This window comes from Budorcas taxicolor, chromosome 1, assembly GCF_023091745.1.
Source record: "Budorcas taxicolor isolate Tak-1 chromosome 1, Takin1.1, whole genome shotgun sequence".
NCBI lineage: Eukaryota > Metazoa > Chordata > Mammalia > Artiodactyla > Bovidae > Budorcas > Budorcas taxicolor.
In genome coordinates, this window is record NC_068910.1 from 107,105,550 (window position 1) to 107,128,406 (window position 22,857).

At 37.2% G+C, this 22,857-nt stretch overlaps 1 protein-coding gene across 1 annotated transcript; it reads left to right on the forward strand.

The window, feature by feature from the left end:
• The first annotated feature begins 11,225 nt into the window (after positions 1–11,225).
• On the forward strand, positions 11,226–12,146 carry LOC128048063 (olfactory receptor 5AC1-like). The gene has a single exon (XM_052640526.1). It carries the CDS (start codon positions 11,226–11,228, stop codon positions 12,144–12,146), a length of 921 nt encoding a protein of 306 aa, XP_052496486.1.
• Positions 12,147–22,857: the final 10,711 nt, after the last annotated feature.

A 22,857-nucleotide genomic window follows, 5' to 3' on the forward strand; every position in this document is an offset into this window, starting at 1 on the left:
CCTTTGTCTTTGGAATCCTCCAGGCAAGAATACTGGAGTAGGTAGCCATTCCCTTCTCCAAGGGATCTTCTTGACTCAGGGATCGAACCTGAGTCTCCTGCACTGCAGGCAGATTCTTTACTGTCTGAGCCACTATGGAAGCCCAGTACAAATGAATCTGTGTACAAAATAGAAACAGATTCATAGACATAAAAAACTGATACATGGTTACCAAATAGAGAAAGTAAAGGGGGAAGAGGAAAATCAGAGGTATGGAATTTCCTTCTCCAGATGATCTTCCAGACCCAGGGATCGAGCCCAGGTATCCTGCATTGCCTGCAGATTCTTTACCATCTGAACCACCAGCGAAGCCTAGATACAAACTACTGCTGCTGGTGCTAAGTCGCTTCAGTCATGTCTGACTCTGCAAAATAGGTACACAGATACACAGAGGATTTACTGTGTAGCACTGGGAACTAACTGTATTCAATATCTTCTAATAATTTATAATGGAAAATAATCAGTAAAAGTAATTGAGTCAATCTGCTGTACACCTATAATGTAAATCAAATATATTTCAATAAAAGAAAAATCCTAGTCCTGGGTTTCACTATTGCAAAGCAAATATAACACTATATAAAATTTCCTCCATACTCATAAGTGGTATATTTGGAGATGATTTTCAAGTTATTGCTATGCTAAGGGGCAGGAACATCTTTTGGTGTGAAAAGACATGAATAAACCATAATTCAGAGAGAATGAAAGTTGCCCCTTTCCTGAGGCCACCTCATGCAAGATTTCCATATTCTAAATGTTTGTCAGAGGAAATCTTAGCAACTTGAGAGGGTTGTTGCATAAATAGATATATTTATTTCTGGAGATTCTGTGATTTAACATTTTTTTAATATTCTATTCTTGCAGGTATTCAAAGCATCTCAGATAAAGACAGTGCTAGACCATGGTTTCCTCTAGCAGTTAAAGGATTTGCAATTGCCTGTGACCTTCTTTAGAACAGACTTCCTCAGAACAAGCAGCCAAGCAGTTCAACTAGTCCTTTAGGGGCTTCCCCATGCAAATGGTAGGGTCTGCCAGCTTCATTCAGTGGAAAAGTTTCCATCTCAGAGCAGTGTATCAGGCATTTTTGGTGTAACTAATGTGATTCTCCGGAGAAGGCAATGGCACCCCACTCAAGTACTCTTGCCTGGAATATCCCATGGACAGAGAAGCCTGGAAGGCTGCAGTCCATTGGATCGCTGAGGGTCGGACACGACTGAGCGACTTCACTTTCACTTTTCACTTTCATGCATTGGAGAAGGAAGTGGCAATCCACGCCAGTGTTCTTGCCTGGAGAATCCCAGGGACGGCGAAGCCTGGTGGGCTGCCGTCTATGGGGTTGCACAGAGTCAGACACGACTGAAGTGACTTAGCAGCAGTAGCAGCAGTGTGAATCTCAGAAACTCAAAGGCTGCAATGGTCATGATCCTCATTACATCCTTATTTGTTTTACTATCCTAATTTTGCAAAAACTGTATAGGGCGTGGCAGATAATGGTAGAAACCAGAAACAGCCCCATAGAAACTTTCAATACAATATCTGACATGAGATATATGTTACTGATATGTGGAACATGTATCCTGCCAATACCAATCATGAATGAGGATTAGAAGTATTTTATATTCATCTGGGAAGGGTAACAGTATAAACTGAAGGTCTTGCCCCAGGGATATATGGAGAAAACTTTATTTACAGATATTTTTTGAACAGCAGGTTGGTTCATTATGTTGATGACAATATGTTAATTGAACCTTATAAGTACTATGGACACCTTTGTAAAGTTCACGTGCTCCACAGGATGCCAGAAAAATCCTATAAGAATTGCATTTTGGGTGGAGAAAAGGGAACTGTCTAGCCCTGTTGGTGGGAATATAAAGTGATACAGCCAGTATGGAAGACAGCCTGAAGATTCCTTAAAAAACTAAGAATATTATACATGTTTCAATGCCATTCTCCCAAATTATCCCACCCTCTCCCTGTCCCACAGAGTCCAAAAGACTGTACTATACATCTGTGTCTCTTTTGCTGTCTCGCATACAGAGTTATTGTCACCATCTTTCTAAATTCCATATATATGCTTTAGTACCGAGGTCCAGACTCAGCAGAGTCCAGGGATATCCTCAGGATGGACGACGTTGGTGAATGAAGAAAGATAGAGAAAGAGATAAGGAAAGAATGACACGGGGTGACCAAGCTTCTTCGGTGAGCAAGGCCCGTTACTTTATTTTCAGAGAGGGCTTTTATACCCTTAGTTGTACATACAGCAAGGTGAAAAATGCAGAGTCAACTCAACATTCCATCAGTATTAACTTTTATCGATACCAGGTTCCTTCCTGCAAGAGTCTTATTTTTTGTACATTATCTTCTGGCCCAGAGGCCTGTTGATATTTTATGACCTCTTTTTGATAAAGGTTGGTCAGCCAGAACAATAATTTTCCCTTAAAGTGTTTCTTCTTAAATTCCTAGCCTGCATCACCCTTAAAGTACAGAGTTACATTTTTATGGAGCAAAGTTTCAGCGGGTTACAGCAAAGAAAGAACTTATTAACTCAAAGTCTAATGTTGCTAATGCTAAGGCTATTACTTGTTTCTTCTATATCCTAACTATATGCACTCCCAGGAACACAATGGATAAGGGATGTGAGAACTTGGCAGCAAGCATTGGCTCAACAATGTTGCAAGAGTCTGAATAAACCTTCCAAGTAAGCTAGAATGCTAACAGGGGGTTTGAAACCCTCCTTTCATGCCCAGGAGATTTATAAACTAAAGCCCTAAGTTAACTTTTTCCAGAGAAATGTGGTCGGGGACAGCCCCTTGTTAATGTCAGAAGAGTGGGTGAAAGACATAAAATAGTAAGACAGACAGACAGATTCTGGTTTTGGGGTAGATGTTAGAGCAGGTCCAGGGGGTCCGTCAAGTCCTGAGGCCTTGCTTATCTTCTGCATGACCTTGTCATGGGTGGGATCTCCCATGCTGGCTCCCGGCACCTTAGTATACTGTATTGGTGTTTTCCTTTCTGACTTACTTCACTCTGTATAATGCACGATACTGGATGCTTGGGGCTGGTGCACTGGGACGACCCAGAGGGATGGTACGGGGAGGGACTAGGGAGGGGGTTTCAGGATGGGGAACACATGTATACCTGTGGCGGATTCATGTTGATGTATGGCAAAGTCAATACAATATTTTAAAGTAATTAACCTCCAATTAAAATAAATTTATATTAAAAAAACCTAGGAATACAACTACCATATGACCCAACAATCCCAATACTGGGCATGTATCCTGAGAAAATCGTAACTGAAGAAAGACAAATGTATCTCAATGCTCTCTGCAGCACTATTTTTAATACCTAGGACATGGAAGCAATGTAGATGTCTATCAACAGATGAATGGATAAAGAAGCTGTGGTACCTATATACAATGGAATATTACTCAGCCATAAAAGGAACACATTTGAGTCAGTAGCAATGAACCTAGAGCCTATTATACAGAATGAAGTAAGTCAGAAAGAGAAAAACAAATATATATTTATGCATATTTATGTAATCTAGAAAGATGGCACTGATAAATTTATTTGCAGGGCAGCAGTGGAGATGCAGACATAGAGAATAGCCTTATGGACCCAATGGGGAGTAAGAAGAAGAGGGTGGGACAAATGGAGAGAGTAAGCATGGAAACATAAACACTGACATATGTAAAACAGAGAGCCAGTGGGAATTTGCTGTGTGACTCAGGGAACTCAAACTGGGACTCTGTGATGACCTAGCAGGGTGGAATGGGGCAGGAGGTAGAAGGGAGTCTCAAGGCGGAGGAGACACATGTATATCTATGGCTGAGCCATGTTGATGTATGGCAGAAACCAACACAATTTTGTAATTATCCTTCAATTAAAAACAAATAAGTTAAAAATTGTATTTTGGGAGTGTGTAATTGTAACCTGTGGCAAGATAATATGTATTAAAAGTTGTTGGTACCAACACAAAGAAGAGCCACAGCTGGGTTTGCTGGAAAGAAAAAAATATTACTTTGAAATCATAGCTTTTTATTGAGCTAGGGACTAGATTGGAATTGGGTTTGACTAATTTTTAATTAGTTTGAGTCTGGTTGGGAGAGGCTGAGAGTGTTCTACAAGTGGAAAGGAGGAGAAAACAGGTAAATCACAAACAAAAAAAGTACAGAAGAAGAAAGCATTAGCTGATAACCAAATCCAGATAACCATTTTCTTCTCTTCCTAGACACATGGCCTCACTTTTCAATTGACTGCAGTATTATGATTGAGGTTAGGATTGCAAGTGACATACTAGCTCATAAGCACCTCACAGTTGGAATCCCCCGTGAATTTTCCCCTTCCAGCTTGATCCAGATGAGAACACAGTCACTGAATAAAGTTATGTGTGGGGACTTCCCTGGCAGTCCAGTGGTTAAGATTTCACCTTTCACTGCAAGGGGTGCAGGTTCAGTCTCTGGCTGGAAAACAAGTATCCCACAAGCCTCGTGGCCAAAATGCCAAGGCTTAAAGCAGAAGCAATACTGAATGTTATATGTGGAAAATGCCTGAATGATAAGATGGAGCCTAGGACTCTGAATCATCAGTTGGGGTAGAATAGTCTATCAGTTAGGAACATGTGTTTTATACTCACCATGAATGGGAAATTAACTTCTATCTTGTCAGCTTACTTAGATATTAAAAATTATAAGTTCAATTAATGTTACTGTAAATGATAAACACATACAATGCAATAAAATTCCTTAACTGCATACAGTTAATTATTGGGCCTATTTCTCAGTATAGGGACATATATATGAGGCTTAAGAACTTCAGTTGTTAACAGAAACAGACCTACAGACTTAGCAAACTTATGGTTACCAGGGGGTTAGGGTGGAGGGGAGGGATAGTTAGGGAGTCTGGGATTAATATGTACATATTGCTACATTTAAAATGGGTAATGGAGCTTCCCTGGTGGTCCAGTGGTTGAGAGTCCACCTTGCAGTGTGGAGGACATGGGTTTCATCCCTGGTCAGGTAACAGGGATCCCACATGCTGGGTAGCAACTGAGTCTGTGCACCACAACTATAGAGTCTGTGCATCACAACTACAGAGTCTGTGAGCCACAACCTCAGGGTCCATGCACCACTCCTACAGAGTCTGTGGGTCACAACTACAGAGTCCGTGCACAACTCAGAGTCCTGTGCCACAACAAAAGATCCCGCATGACACAAGGAGGATCCTGTGTGCCACCACTAAGACCTGACACAGTCATATAAATACATTAAAAAATGTTTTTAAACAGACAACCAACAATGACCTACCATACAGCACAGGAAACTCTGCTCAGCATTATATAACAAACTAAATGGGGAAAGAATTTGAAAAAGAATAGATACATGTGTATGTATAACTGAATCACTTATCTGTACACCCGAAACTAACACAACATTGTTAATCAACAATACCCCAATATAAAATTAAAAGCTAAAAAAGAATTTCAGTTATTATTTTATGTGCAATGAGAAATTATTAATAACATTTACATGGGGGTAACCATGTGTTATGGTGTGGTAGTTGAACAGTATACATTTTATAAAAATCAGTCTGGTGTCAGTGTGGAAAATAGATTGGATGACTGTGTTAGGAGTCGTTGAGAGTATAGTTAGGAGGTTATTTAGTAAGCCAGGCAAGAGATGAATGTATTTCAGATTTTAGTACTGAGTGCATAAAAAGAAATATTGGATTTAGGACATCTTTGGTAGATGAATTCTTGGTTTGTGACCCTATTTTCTGTGACACAGGAAACACTGGAAGAATACCAGGCTTGAGGGCAGAATAGAGGAAGACCATACTTTCCGATTTGGACAGGTTAATTCTAAGGTACCTTTGGGAGTTTCAAGTGAACAAGTCAGGTAGGTAGTTGGGGAGTGGCAGCATTAGAAAAAAATAAGAGGAAGGAAAATAGCTTATTCTAAGTTCTGTTTAGTGATATCTTTTAAATATGTCCCTATAGTGAACTTTGAGGACACTATGTGTAGTTTTAATTGTTATAACTAGAAGTATATGGATGATTTGATGATTAGCTTACAATGCCCAGTAGAACAACTTTGACTTCATCCTACCTACTGGGGATATTCTGGAAGCATTAAGGGAATTTCAAAAATTTTTAAGAATAGGTTTGCAAATAGGAAAAAGAAATGTTATATCCTTTCAGTTTTGTATTTCCAAGGAAAAGCAATGCTTAAATAGTTGTGCTTCATTTCTGTACCTTTTATGCTACTTTGAGAAAAGCGGCACATTTTCAGTTTCCCATATCTTACAGGAGCTGGGTGAGGATGCAGACATTTTCATAATTTTCATTATTATAGCCTTGCAATTTGTATGATAAAAAATATCTAAATAAGACATTAAAATCCTAGACAGGCCTTTTCCTTTTCTATTGGCTATGGGGTCACAAAGAATCAGACACAACTGAATGACTTTCACTGCTCACTCACCAAAGATGATGGTAGAGCTTTGGGGAGTTGCTTAATCCATGCAATGGAGCTATATGAATGGGATGAGTGGAGTCTCATGTGGTGGAGTCTCATGAATGGGATGAGAGTCTTATAAAAGGGGTTTCAGAGAGATCCCTACCTTTATTCTTCATGTGAGGACACAGTGAGAACATGTAGGTGATGAACCAGGGAAAGGGTCTTCACCAGAATTAGGTCATTTTGGCACCTTGATTTGGACTTCCCAGCCTCCAGAAATGTAAGAAATAAATTTCTGTTTTTCATAAGCTATCCAGTCTAGTGAGTATGCTTTTACGGCAGCCCAAATGGACTAACACATGACCTCATACTTAATTATTACTTCAAGACTTTCAAAGTGTGTTCATCTGAATCATCTTAATTAATAATGAGGTGGTATTTCCTCCATTTACAAATCAGGCAGCCTGGAGCAGTGAAAAAGCACAGGATGTCAAATCAAAAGACCTATTTTTTTTCCCTGAGTCTCAAATGAGGCTAAAAGTGATCATAAGAACCTCCATTAAATTTGCTAGTGCAAACAGTGAAGAAAAAATGTTTGAGGCTAACTCAGTAGACACTGTTTTAATTTCTTCATGTGTACAACGAGTATAATATATGAACTTGTGAAATGGCAATCCACTCCAGTGTTCTTGGCCTGGAAAATCCCAGGGACAGGGGAGCCTGGTGGGCTGCCGTCTATGGGGTCACACAGAGCTGGACACGACTGAAGTGACTTAGCAGCAGCAGCAGCAGTGATGACTCTATACATAGAAAATCCTAAAGATACAATCAGAAAACTACTAGAGCTTATCAACGGATTTAGTGAAGTTGCTGAATACATAATCAATACGGAGAAATCACTTGTTTCCCTACACACTAATAATGAAAAATTGGAAAGATAAATTAGGGAAAGAATCCCATTCACTACTGCAACAAAAAAGAATAGAGTACTAGGAATAAACCTACCTAAGGAGACAAAAGGGCTATATGCAGAAAACTATAGGACACTGATGAAATAAATCAAAGATGACCCAAATGTAGAGATACACCATGGTCTTGGGTTGGAAGAATCAATATTGTGAAAATGACTATACTACCCAAAGCAATCTACAGATTCATTGCAATCTCTATCAAAATATCTATGGCATTTTTCATAGAACTAGAGCAAAAATCTTAAAATTTGTAAGGAAACACAGAAGATACCAAATAACCAAAGCAATATTGAGAAAGAAAAACAGAGCTGTAGGAATCAACCTTCCTGACTGTATGCTACACACTATAGTACAAGTTTTTATAGCTCTCAGTAGTTTTCTATTTTTTCCCAAATACATATAGGTCTGGCATATATCTTGCCAAGCTTAACATAAATAAATATGATTGTGTGACTATTATGTGTATTCATAATTACAGGTTTTGATGATGATGTAGCCAAGGAAACAACCCAAAAGTTTTCAAACTAATAACATAGAAAATGTGAGTAATATATTATTCAACTGGTTATTTTTGAAAAGTGATGTGCAGCACAATCATAATATTATTTGCATATAGAAATGTTTATATGTTATGTTTATATAAATGTATATATAGCTTCTGTGTATAATTGCACATAAAAACCCAAAAGATAGCTGCAGTGATCAGTGATTAGAGAAATCAGAAGAATTTTTTTCTTTGTACTTTCTACATTTTCCATTTTTTTCTACAACTAAACAGTGATTCTTTTGTTTTAAAAAGAAAGAAGTGGGCTATAAAAGTAACAGTTGAAGAACAATATGTTTGAAACAATTTGTTGACTTGTATAATGTCTGGTAGGCTGGCTTTATTCTATAGGGAATCTTTTGATGGCTTTGGGGGAACTTCAATATTACCTTCACAAACAGATTTGAAGATGGAAGATATAAATACCTTTTTCTTCAAAGTGCATTTTCAAAGGAAATTAATTGGAGATGAATATTTGTTTCGATATATTTGTTGTTATACAGTGAGCTGTTCATGAAAGTCTATATTTCCTGGTATCTTTGTATCTTCTTATAAGAATTAGGTGAAAACACAATGCTATTATTGTCATTATTCTTTCCATAAAATGTGTAGAACAAATTTACTTTTAGTACCTAGAGTCTCTCATCAGCTGTCAAAAATATTTAAAATTCTTTTCAGCTGATTTATCTACCAAATAGAACAAAGTAATCCTAAACTGAATAAATATACATTATATTCTCTAAACCCTATGGATAAAAAGCTATATACTTGGAGAATGAAGACTTGAGTTCATGCTATTACATATAGAGTTCTTAACCACTATGCTATGCTACTTACTAAAAGAGGACTCTTAGTTTCTTAAGTTGTGGGCCTATTTTCCTTAGAAAATTCAGTGCACTATAGATGAGAATCTTAAAATGAGATCATACAGTGAATAATCATTTAATAATTCAGAGGCAGAAAATTAGCTTCAGAAAATTGATTACATTTTTGTGAACATTTTCCAGAATAATGAGCCATAGAATGAATCTATTTAATATTTTTATCTGTAAAAGTGGAATTCATTCTGGCCTTTACTGTAGTTTCACAGAATCTGGAAGATTTTCCAGCAGTGAAGAATCACAGTGTTATGGAGCTGTTGGAACAGTCTATGTCTTTGACTTCATCCTGGTTCTTGTTTACTTTGAACTTCTCTGGAAATAGGAAGAAAGATGGAGTTGACATCTGCCCGGAACCACATCTTATATTCTAGGCAGAGTGCAAATCAGGATAATATACTCCTTTCAGTGATTTAACAGCAGTGTGCTTACTTAATAATCACTGCCAATTTAACCAACTCTCTGTTTATACTTTTAAGTCTAATATTAATCCCCAACCATCTCTTTTCCTATTCTCTGTGAAGATATTTTTTCTCAACATAGCCTCTCTTTTCAAAGGGAAAAACAACTTCTAGGTTCCCTTCTGTGGAAAATATCCCAATTCTTATCTATACTTATGGTTCAAAGATTGTGTCAGAACTGAAGTTTTCACAAAATCTGTATTTCTTAAATTTTCCACATGGTGTCCTCTCTTTGAATTGTAAAGTAGGCACTTTAAGAAAACATTTTAGGCCAGGAGAGACTTGGCAGTGAAATCTTCAACAACCTTGTACAGAATTGGTGACTAGGTTGGAGAAATAAAAATCTGCATTGGAATGACTCCCACTTGGCTGAGTCATTGAAAAGCAGGGAGTTGTGAAACCAATAATTGTGAGCACTCCCTTGCAGGGTTATGTACTTAGATCAGCTGTTTTTAAATGGGTAGACCCTGCAGCAGGGATTTGGGTACACAAAACACATTTTATGTTCAGAATTCTTCATAATTTGTCATTGATGAAATGAATTGTGATGATGTAGACTTAGATTTACCCCCTGGGTTTCCACAGGATCCAGCCTTCTCACTTGCTTCCCAGGATTATAAAACTCACATAAAACTTCATGTTAGTGGTTTCCAATTAATGTTGTTGATCTTTTTCCTTTTTTGATTTGCATTTAAACAACATTTATAATTTTTACTACCCTAAATTGAAAGAGCTCCAAAACACAGGCTAATCTTTTTGACTATAGTGTCTTCTGTAATGCTTTAATCCACACTGATTTTGAAATTTCTAGTTCTTATCTCAAACACAGCAGGAAAAAAAAATGCTACAATTGTTTTAGTATTATGAGCCTCTGATATATTAGAAACATTCTCGGTTAACTTCATGATAATTGTTTACTTGGCATGTTTAACAACGTCTCTTAGATCCTTTTCAAATCTGCAGATGAGTGGCTAGTGTCAGGTTTCTCTTTCTTCTTAAAAGATGGGTTATTTCAGCATCTTAGTATAATACCTGAGTTAGAGGCTTTATATTTGACTGAGCCAAGAATGATGATATTCTAGGTTAGGAGCAATAAAAATGTTTGATGATGGACTGAATGATTATGATCACATATGGGAGTTTATTGAATAAAATTAACAAGAATATATTTGAAATTTGAATGTTTTTGATGAATATATCATCAAAGGAGTCTATTAGGAATATGGGGTAATTTCATTAATATATGCTCAAACAACAAAATGATAATGGATAGAAATCAGCAGAAATGGTACTATAACTTTCTGTCTTATTCATGTCTTAGGATAAAAAAACATATATATGTGATATATAGGCTATATAAAGGTATTGCCTACTTTTTGGTTCAGTTGAAAATACATGAAAGAGTTTCGTTTGAAACAATGAAAAATTTTTTGAATCAGTCTGAATGTTTAGAGATTTTAGTATAAAATGCATAATGTACTTCTTACTCTTAATTCTGTTCAAAGTTTCAGTGTTAATACAATACATTCAGTTTTAAGATATTTATGAGTGACAAGTTATGGACTAAGTTAACTGGTGTTTATAGCCTCCTCCATAAACCTTTAAGTACATATATATATACACACACACATATATATATATACCTTTAAAAAAGACTTTGCCTCTGAAAATTATTTATAATATTTATCACATCATGTAGTTGTTCAGTCGTGTCCAAGTCCTAATATTCTGAAGTGTGTTTTAAAAAAGAGAGACACTACTTCAGTCAGAGCATCAGAAACAGAGGAAGACATTACCATCCAATACCTGTTTTCATGAATATTGATAAATTTTTTGATTTCAATTCTTCATTGCAGTGATCTACCTGAGTGGATATGATGGAGGCAAACAAGACTCTGGTGACAGAATTTGTTTTCACAGGACTCACAGATCTCCCAGGGCTGCAGGTCCCCCTGTTTCTGGTGTTCCTGGTCATCTACCTCACCACCATGGTGGGCAATCTTGGACTGATTTTTCTCATCTGGAAGGACTCCCATCTTCACACCCCCATGTACTCATTCCTGGGCAGCCTGGCCTTTGCAGATGCTTGCTCTTCATCTTCTGTGACTCCCAAGATGCTTATGAATTTTTTATCTAAGGATCATATATCTCTCATTGAATGCATCACCCAGTTCTACATTTTTGCTTTCAGTGCCACCACAGAAAGTTTCCTCCTGGTAGTGATGGCCTATGACCGCTATGTAGCCATATGCAACCCCTTGCTTTACCCAGTGGTGATGTCCAACAGACTCTGCACTTGGTTGATAAGTGCATCATATGCAATTGGTTTTCTGCATCCTATAGTTCATGTAAGATTGTTATTTAGATTAACTTTCTGTAGGTCCCATATTATAGATCATTTCTTCTGTGAAATCTTGCCACTTTTTACAATTTCTTGCACTGATCCATCTATTAATGCCTTGGTGCTTTTTATTTCTGCCTCTTTAATACAAGCTTCTACTTTTATGACTATCATAATTTCTTACACCTGTGTCCTCTTTGCCATCCTGAGAAAGAAGTCAGAAAAGGGAAAGAGCAAAGCCTTCTCCACGTGCAGCACCCACCTTCTTTCTGTTTTCTTGTTCTATGGCACTCTCTTCTTCATGTATGTGCGTCCGGGGTCTGGCCAGGATCAATATCAGGATAAAATGTATTCACTGTTCTACACGATTATAATTCCCCTGCTAAACCCCTTTATTTATAGCCTAAGAAACAAAGAAGTTTTACTTGCATGTAGAAAAATGATAAAGAAATAAATATTTATCAGGAAATCTTTTATTATCCTTCACTTTTTCCTCTTTTTAAATAAAGCATAATGACTGGCCATGGGTTTTCATACAGTAGGGACTGAATGAATAGTTGTTAATGCATTAATAATAATATTTACACCAGCTATGACTGTCAGTTATGTTAATGTAATCATCAAAATAATTAATGAACAATAAGAACAGTCGTCACTGACTTTTTCTTGTTGTTTTAAACTCATCTTTAAGGATGAAACTGACACTGAATCAGTACATGATGATACATGTCAGGACTCCCATCTTACAGTCTCTTTGGAGAAAATCAGTCATAGGAAGTTCCAAAGTGAATAGGATAATATTTTTGTAAGTTAAACAATAAAATTTTAATTTTCCATTTTTAACATGTTTCTTTTCATGGTGGAAAAAACCACCAATTGCTTTTCAACAATTATTATGGGTAGAGTTTCTAAATCCATTTATTTCCTTCTTTGGTATATGTTGATATACCAGGCTTGGTGAATTGACCTTTCCTGTTATTTTTCTGTATATGACTAGAGGATTTAACCTTGCTACTCTGTTAAAAGGAAGACACCTCAAAATTGGGGGAAAAGTCTACCTCTTCTGGCTTTAGGAGATGATGAGGGAAAACAGAAGATGCAATGGTAGGAGAGGACTCAGACATGCAGGTTTTAATCCCCCATCTGGAGAGGCTGGAGATTTGAAAAGTAAAGAGGAAAATTAGATGGGTATGAGTAGTGTGTTATCTATTGCTGTTTTAACAAATTAGCATTGTGGCTTAAAAAATCAAGCCAGTGCAAGCTTAGTGACTTAAAACAATACAAATTTATCATATTGCATTTCTGTAGTGAAGAAATCTTTTTAAAAATTTATTTATTGTAAATTGGAGGACAATTGCTTTACAATATTATTTTGGTTTCTGCCATACAGCAACATGAATAAGCTGTAAGTATATATATGTCCCTTCCCTCTTGAACCTATCTTTCACCTCCCACCCCATACCATCCCTCTAGGTTGTCACAGAGCATTGGTTTAAGCTCCCTGTGTCATATAGCAAATCCCCACTGGCTACCCATTTTACATATGGTAATATATATGTTTCCATGCCACTCCTTCAATTCGTCCCACCCTCTCCTTCCCCAACTGTGTTCACAAGTCTGTTTTCTGTGTCTGCATCTCCACCACTGCCCTGCAAACAGGCTCATCAGTACCATCTTTCTAAATTCCATATACAGTATTTTTCTCTTACTGACTTACTTCCTTCTGTATAATAGGCTCTATGTTCATCCACCTCATTAGAATTGACTCAAATGTGTTCCTTTATATGGCTGAGTAATATTCCATTGTATATGTACCACAGCTTCTTTATTCATTCATCTGTCGATGGACATCTAGGTTGCTTCCATGACCTAGCTATTGTAAATACTGCTGCATGTAGTGCAGAAACCTGACATAAAAATCAAGGTATCACTAGGGCAGAATTGCTTTCTGTATTCTGTGGGAGATAATTGTTTCCTTTCCTTTTCCAGCTTCTAGAGACTGTCTACATTCTTTGGCTCAACGACCTCTTCCTCTATCATCAAAGCCAGCACTGTTGCTTCTCTCTGTGTCTGACTTTTGTAGTTACATTTTCTTTTGACCCTGATTCTTCTGTTTCCCTCTTCCACTTTAAGCACCCTTGTGATTACAGTGGACCCATCCAGATAAACAAGGATAATCTCCTTATTTTAAGGTCTGCTGCAGTACTAACTCTCTTTTTGCTATGCAACATCACATTTTTGCAGGATCACATCTTTGTGGAGGCATTATTTTCTCATCCCAAGAAGTTTTAGAAAAGAGCTACTTTTGCCTAAATTACAGATTAGGGCCTGAAAAGGAATCATATATGGCTCTGATCCTTTCTTTTCTGCTTCTATTCAACATAGAATTAGAAGTCCTAACTATAGTAATCAGACAATAAAAATAAATAAAAGGTATCCAGGTTGGAAGGGAAAAATCAAAATTGTCACCATTTGCAGGTGACATGATAAGCTATGTAGAGAACCCTAACATCTCCACACAAAAACTATTAGAACTAATAAATTAATTCAGCAAAGTAGCAGGGTATAAGATTAATACACATAAATGCTTGCATTTCTTTACACTAACAATGAAATATTGGAAAAAGAGTAAAAAAAAAATATATATGTATATCAGAAAGAGAGAGTGAAAAAAATCCCATTAAGGAGCATCAGAAAAACACCTTAGGAAAAAACTTAACCAATGGGGTGAAAGACACATATGCTGAAAACCATAAAACATTGATAAAGGAAACTGAAGCTATTCAAAGAAATGGAAAGATAGCCCATGCTCTTGTGGTGGAAGAATATTGTCAACCATACCACAGAAAGCAATCTACGGATTTAATGTGATCCCTATCAAAATACTCGTGACATTTTCACAGAACTAGAACAAATAATCCTAAAGATTATATAGAACCACAAAAGACCCAGAACTGCCAAAGCAACTCAGAAAAAAGAACAAAGGTAGAAACATAACTCTCCACTCTTCACACTATACTACAAATCTACAAATCAGCATGGTATTGGCACAAAAATAGACATATAGATCAATGGTACAGAATCACACACCTACAGTCAATCTTTGACAGGAGACAAAAGTGTACAACAGAAAAAAGATAACTTCTTCAAGAAGTAGTGTTGGGAAAGTTGGACAGCTACATGTGAATCATGAAATTAGAACACTGTCACACCATATACAAAAATAAACTCAAAATGGTTTAAAGACCTAACAATGAGACATGAAATCAGCTTCCCTAGTGGTGAAGAATCCAACCCCTGCCAGTGCAGGAGATAGTTTCTATCTCTGGTCTGGGAGGATCCCACATGCCACAAAGAAATGAAGCCAGTGCATCACAACTATTGAGCCTGTGCTCTACACCCCAGGAACTGCAACAACTGAGCCCACGTGCCAAAACTAATGAAGCCCACACAACCTAGAGCCCAGGGTCTGAAACAAAAGCAGTCACCACAATGAGAAGCCTGCACACCATGTCTAGAGAGTAGCCCATGCTCCCCACAACTAGAGAAAAGCTAGCACGGCAACTAAGATGCAATAGCCAAAATAAACAAATTAAAAAACAGCCAAACTGGACTTCAACAAAAGAATTTTTTAAAAAGACATGAAGCCAACAAAAACTTAGAAGAGAACATAGGCAAAACCTTCTCTGACATAAATCATAGCAATATTTTCTTAGATCATTTCTGCAAGGCAAAAGAAATAAAAGCAAAAATAAGCAAATGGGACCTAATTCAACTTCAAAGCTTTTGCATAACAAGGAAACCTTTAACAAAATAAAAGGACAATCTACAGAAAGGGAGAAAATACTTGCAAATGATGTGACTAATAAGGGGTTAATATCCAAAATATACAAATAACTCAAACACTCAATATTGAAAAAACCCTATCAAAAAATGGACAGAATTCCTGAATAGATACTTCTCCAAAGAGGATGGTCAACAGGCACATAAAAAGATGCACAATATCATTAATTATTAGAGAAATGCAAATCAAAATCACAATGCAATATTACCTCACACTGGTCAGAATGGTTATCATCAAAAAGTCTACAAACAGGAAATGCTGGAGAGGATATAGAGAAAAGGAATCCCTGTACACTGTTGAAAGGAATGTAAATTGGTGCAGCAGCTATGAAAAAAAGCATGGAGTTTCCTTGAAAAACTAAAAATAGAGGTATCATATGATCCAGCAATCCCACTCCTGGATATATCTGCTTAAGATGAAAGCTCCAATTAAAAAACATACATGCATCCCAGTGTTCATCAGTTCAGTTCAGTCACTCGGTAGTGTCTGACTCTTTGCGACCCCCTGGACTGCAGCACACCAGACTTCCCTGTCTGTCACCAACTCCAGGAGCTTACTCAAACTCATGTCCATTGAGTTGGTGATGCCATCCAACTATCTCATTCTCTGTCATCCTCTTCTCCTCCTGCCTTCAATCTTTCTCAGTATCAGGATCTTTTCAAATGAGTCAGTTCTTCCCATCAGGTGGCCAAAGTATTGGAGTTTCAGCTTCAACATCAGTCCTTCCAATGAATATTCCGGACTGATTTCCTTTAGGATTGACTGGTTGGATTTCCTTGCAGTCCAAAGTGAAGTGAAGTTGCTCAGTTGTGTCCGACTCTTTGTTACCCCATGGACTGTAGCCCACCAAGCTCCTCCATCCATGGAATTTTCTAGGCAACAGTACTGGAGTGGGTTGCCATTTCCTTCTCCAGGGGATCTTCCCAACCCAGGGATCTAACACAGGTTTTCAGCACTGCAGGCAGATGGTAAAGCCTGAGTGTAAAGCCTGTCTGAGCCACCAGGGAAAAATCTTCTCCAACACCACAGTTCAAAAGCATCGATTCTTCTGTGCTTAACTTTCTTTATAGTCCAACTCTCACATCCATACATGACTGCTGGAAAAGCCATAGCCTTGACTAGATGGACCTTTGTTGGCAAAGTAATGTCTCTGCTTATTTTATGCTATCTAGTTTGGTCATAGCTTTTCTTCCAAGGAGCAAGAGTCTTTTAATTTCATGGCTGCAGTCACCATATGCAGTGATTTTGGAGTCCAAAAAGATAAAGTCTGTCACCTTCCACTGTTTCCCCATCTATTTCCCATGAAGTGATGGGACCAGATGCCATGATCTTAGTTTTCTGAATATTGAGCTTTAAGCCAACTTTTTCACTCTCCTCTTTTACCAAGAGGCTCTTTAGTTCTTCTTTGCTTTTTGTCATAAGGGTGGTGTCATCCACATATCTGAGGTTATTGATATTTCTCCTGGCAATATTGATTCCAGCTTGTGCTTCATCCAGGCCAGCATTTCACATGATGTATTCTGCATATAGGTAAATAAGCAGGGTGACAATATACAGGCTTGACATACTCCTTTCCCTATTTGGAACCAGTCTGTTGTTCCATGCCCAGTTTTAACTGTTGCTTCTTGACCTACATACAGATTTCTCAGGAGGCAGGTAAGGTGTTCATAGCAGCACTATTTACAATAGCCCAGACATAGAAATAACTACCAAAGTGCCTGTCAATATATGATTGACTAAAGATATTTTAGGAAAATAACTCAGCCATAGAAAAGAATAAAAACTGCCATTTGCAGCAACAATTGGACCTAGAGTATATTATACTAAGTAAGGTGGTTCAGACAAAGACAAATATATCACTCATAAGTGGAATCTAAGACATAATACAAAGGAATCTATATACAAAACAGAAACAGACTCATAGGAATAAAAAACAAATTTATGGTTACCATATGGGAAAGTAAAGGAGGAAAGGGAAAATTAGGAGTATAGGATTAATTGATACAAACTACTATACATAAAATAGGTGTAAATAACAAGGATTTATTCTACATCATTGAAAACTATACTCAATATCTTCTAATAACATATAGTGGAAAATAATCTGAGAAAGATAACTGAATCACTCTGCTGTGTACCTGAAACTAACACAGTAATGTAAATCTGATATACTACAATAAAAATAAAAACCCTAGTCCTGGTTTCCACTATTGCAAAGCAAAATATAGCATTACCTAAAAATTTCCTCTAGGCCCATAAATAATATCTTGGAGATGATTTTACTGCTAAGCTAAGGAGCTAAGGAGGAGAATCATTGTTTGGTTTGAAAGGCATGAACAAACCATAATAGTCCACGGTGAATGCAATTTGCTCTTTTTCTTAGGGAACCTCATGTAAGATTTCCATATCCTAAATGTTTGTCAGTGGAAATTTTTGCAACACAAGATTGTCTGTTGTATAAATATATACATTCCCCCCACTCCCCCAGAGATTCTGTGATTTAACATTTAAAAAATACTAATAGTTCAATCCTGCAGGCATTCAAAACACCTCAGATAAAGGCAGTGCTAGACTGTGGTTTCCTCTAGAATTTAAAGGACTTGCAAATACTTGTGACCTTCTTTAGCATAAACTTCCTTAGAACAAGCAGTTCTGTTCAACTAGTCATTTAGGATCTTCCCCATGCAAACTGTCCAGCTTCACTCAATGGAAAAGTTTGCATCTCAGAGAAGCATGTCAGGTATTTTTGGTTCAACTAGTATGATTCTCAGAAACTCAAAGCCTGTGACAGTGTGATCCTCATTACATTCTTATTTATTTTACCATCCTAGACTTTGCAAAACTGTATAGAGGATGGATGAAAATGGTAGAAACCAAAAACTTAGCCATGTTGCATTGCCTACCGTTGTTTTGCAAATATGCTGCTCTTACTAAATAGAATAATTCAATACAATATCTGGTATGAGATATATGGCTACTGATGTGTGAAAAATGTATTCTTCCAATACCAATCATGAATGAGGGTTGATGGTGGTGGTTTACTTGCTAAGTTGTGTCCGACACTTGCGACCGCATGGACTGTAGCCTGCCAGACTCCTCTGTCCATGGAAATGAGGATTATAAGTGTTTTATATTTATCTGGGGTGGGTAATGTTATAAATTGATGGTCGTGCTCTAGGAATAACTTAGCTCTTTTGCTCTATATTTGAAGAAACATTTATTTTCTGGACATTTTGTTAAACAGCAGATTGGTGCATTATAAGATGATAATGTTAATTTAAACTGATAAGTTCCATGGATACGTTTTAAAGTTCATGTGCTCCATTGGATGACAGAAAAACTACAAAATTATGTTTTGGGAGTGTGTAATTATGTTGTTGTTTAGTTGCTAAGTCATTTTCCAGTCTTTTGCAACACAATGGACTATAGCCCACCAGGCTCCTCTGTCCATGGGATTCTCCAGGCAAGAGCACTGGCATGGGTTGCCATGCCCTCCTCCAGGGGATTCTTCCAGCCCAGGGAAAGAACCCATCTCTTGTGCACTGGCAGGTGGAATCTTCACCACTGAGCCATGCATGAAAGCCCGTGTGTAATTATAACACATGCAAAATAATATTTTTTAAAATTATTGGTATCTACATAAGGAAGAGCCATAGCTGAGTTTGCTGGAGAGAACAAAGTATCAGCTTGAAATCCCAGCTTTTTATTGAGTTAGGGACAAAATAGGAATTGGGTTTGACTGCCTTGAGAGGCCAAGAGTATTCTATACATAAGAAGGCGGGTCTAGTCTAGTCTAATCTAGTGGAGTCCATAAGCCGGACAAGGTACCTCCCTTCAGGAGTGTCGTGTAGTGCTGCCCAGTGATTGTGCTTAGTCACTCAGTTGTGTCCGACATTTGTGATCCCATGGACTGTAGCCCACCAGCCTCCTCTGTCCTTGGGATTTTTCAGGGAAGAAGACTGGAGTGGGTTGCCATTTCCCCCTCCAGGGGATCTTCTGGAGCCAGGGATCCAACCCACGTTTGCTGTGTTTCCTGCATTGTAGGCAGATTCTTTACTTACTGAGCCATTGAGGAAGCTTCAAGAAGAAGGGTAAAAAAGGTAAATGATAATCAGAAGAAGTACAGTAGAAGAAATAATTAGCCAATAACCAAATCCATGTTCTTTTCTTCCCAGATACACAGTCTCCCTTTTCAGTTCACTGTAGTATTATGATTGAGTTTAGGATTGAAAGTGATATGCTATTTCTAGCTCATAAGCCCCTCACAGTCGGAATCCCCCGTGAAATTTCTCCTTCCTCTTGATCCAGATGAGAACACAATCACTGAAGAAAGTTATATGTGGGGACTTCCCTGGCAGTCCAGTGGTTAAGACTTCGCCTGCCACTGCAGGGGGTGCAGGTTCAATCCCTGGCTGGAGAGCCACGATCCCACATGTCTCGTGGCCAAAATGCCAAGGCTTAAAGCAGAAGCAGTACTGAAACTTCTCTGTGGAAAATGCCTGAATGATAAGCTGGAGTCTAGAACTTTGAATCATCAGTTGGGATAGAATAGTCTAACAATTAGGAACATGTGATTTATATTTATCATGAATGAGAAATTAACTTCTATTTTGTCAGTTTACTTAGATATTGAAAAATATCTGTAAGTTCAGTTAACGTTCTGTAAAAAAATACACACATACAATGCAATAAAATTCCTTAACTGCATCCAGTTAATTATTGGGCTTATTTCTCAGTACAGGGATGTGAATATGAAGCTTAAGAGTTTCAGTTGTTGACTGAAACAGTCCTACAGACTTAGTGAACTTATGGTGACCAGAGGGTTAGGGTCAGGGAGAGGGATAGATCAGGAGTCTGGGATTGATACGTACACACTACTATATTTAAAATGGGTAATGGAGATTCCCTGGTGTTCCAATGGTTGAGAGTCTGCCTTGCAGTGTGTGTGGGGGACATGGGTTTGATCCCTGGTCAGGGAACAGGGATCCCACATGCTGGGGTGCAACCGAGCCCATGTGCTGCAAATACAGAGTCTGTGTGCCACAACTACAGAGTCCCTGCACCACAGCTACAGAGTCCCTGCACCACAGCTACAGAGTCCATGTACCACAACTACAGAGTCCGTGCACCACAACTACAGAGCCAGTAGTTACAGTGTGTAGTTACACAACCACAGAGTCCATAGAATAGATACATGTATATGTATAACTGAATCACTTTTCTGTACATCCAAAACTAACATGACATTGTTAATCAACAATACTCCAATATAAAATAAAAAACTAAAAAAAGAACTTCAGCTGTCATTTTATGTGCAATGAAAAATTATTAATAACATTTAAATAGGGGCAAGCATGTATTATGGTGTGGTAGTGAAACAGTATACATTTTATAAAAATCAGTCCTGTGTCAGTGTGGAAAATACATCGGATGACTGTGTTAAGAGATGCATATCGTATAGTTAGGAGGTTATTTAATAAGCCAGGCAAGAGATGAATGTATTTTAGATTTTAGTACTGACTGCATAAAAAGAAATATTGGATTTAAGACTTCACTGACAGATGAACTCTTGGTTTGTGACCCTATTTTCTGTGACACAGGAAACACTGGAAGAATACCAGATTTGAGGGCGGAATAGAGGAAGATCATAATTTCAGATTTGGACATGTTAATTCTAAGGTACCTTTGGGAGTTTCAAGTAAGCAAGTCAGGTAGTTGGGGAGTGGAAGCATCAAAAAAAAAAAAAAAAAAAAAAGAGGAAGGCAAACAAGTTTATTCTCTACCCTGTTCAGTGATATTTTTAAACATGTCCCCAAAGTGAACCTTGAGGACACAATGGATAGTTTTAATTGTTATAACTAGAAGTGTATAATGATTTGATGATTAGCTTACAATGCCCAGTAGAACAACTTTGACTTTATCCTACCTACTGGGAATAATTTGGAAACATTAAAGAAATTTCAAAACTTTTTAAGAATGGGTTTTCAAATAAGAGAAAGAAATGTTATATTCTTCCAGTTTTGCATTTCCAAGAAAAAGCCATCCATAAATAATTGTGCTTCATTTCTGTACCTTTTATATTACTTTGAGAAAAGCAGCACATTTTCAGTTTCCCATATTTTACAGGAGCTGGGTGAGGATGCAGACATTTTCATATTTTCATTATCATAGCTTTGTAATTTGCCTGTATGATAAGAAAATATCTACATAAGACATTAAAACCCTAGACAGGTCTTTTCCTTTTTCAAGTCAGCAAACAAAATCTGGGCAAGCAAGTTAATCTATGTCTAAACATGAATATTTCAGTTAGAATTTTTGCTGTGTAGATAACACATTTGTTGATATTTCTTAATAAGAAACTTTAACAGAAGAATGAAAAATAGAAAAAAAATCCGGGGTTATTTTATAAATATGAAGTTTTAAAATTTGAGAGACAAGCTATGAAGCCTAAAGTTAACTTGTTTGTAATTTTCAGAATGGGAATTCTGGCTTCAGGCTTATTATATATAATAAAAATTTAATTTCATGGAATCATGAGTATGTACGCTAAAGTCTAAAGGTAACTTTAAAAGACTCTGCTATGTAACTCTTGAAAAAAAAATTCACAAAAGTTACTACTTTTGTCTAAATTATATTAATTAAATTATATTAATACATTACAGGATAGCAATGATTTGGTTATTTCAGATTCTAAAAAGAGTTGAGCCAACTGATGCAGGGTAAGTATTTCTTAAGATTCTAAATTTCCAGTTAATATTTCTGATATATATCTCTCTATATATATATCAGATATATATCTCTCTCTATATATATTTGCTGCTTTTCTAATGGAACTGTTATTCTGACTTTCACTCCCCTCTACTTCAATTATTACTATCTCTACTCTCACTCCAGAAAAACCAGAGCTATAAATTTAGTGTTTATTATCCATGTTTCTCAATGAAAAATAGAGATTTAAAAAATACATTGCTAGTTTTACAATGATGAGACCACACATTTTATACTTTTTTGGATCTTGCTCTTCTGCAATAATTATACATTGCAGAAATTCCAAAATTAAAATTAGGTAGAAGAGTTCTTTTTTCATGATTGAACTATATCCCATAATATGAATGTACTCTGATTTATTTACCCATTTCACTGTTGCCGCATCTTGTCTTTGCTGTTGTGTCCAGCTTTTTGCTATCCTATGGACTGCAGCGTGCCAGCCTTCCTTGTCCTTCACTGTCTCCCAGAATTTGCTCAAACTCATGTCCATTGAGTCGGTGATGCCATCCAACCATCTCATCCTCTGTCACCCCCTTCTCTTCTTGCTCTCAAT

Bases quoted from the DNA above. Each gene is read 5' to 3' on its own strand.
- LOC128048063 (XM_052640526.1), top strand. From the start codon at position 11,226: ATGATGGAGGCAAACAAGACTCTGGTGACAGAATTTGTTTTCACAGGA.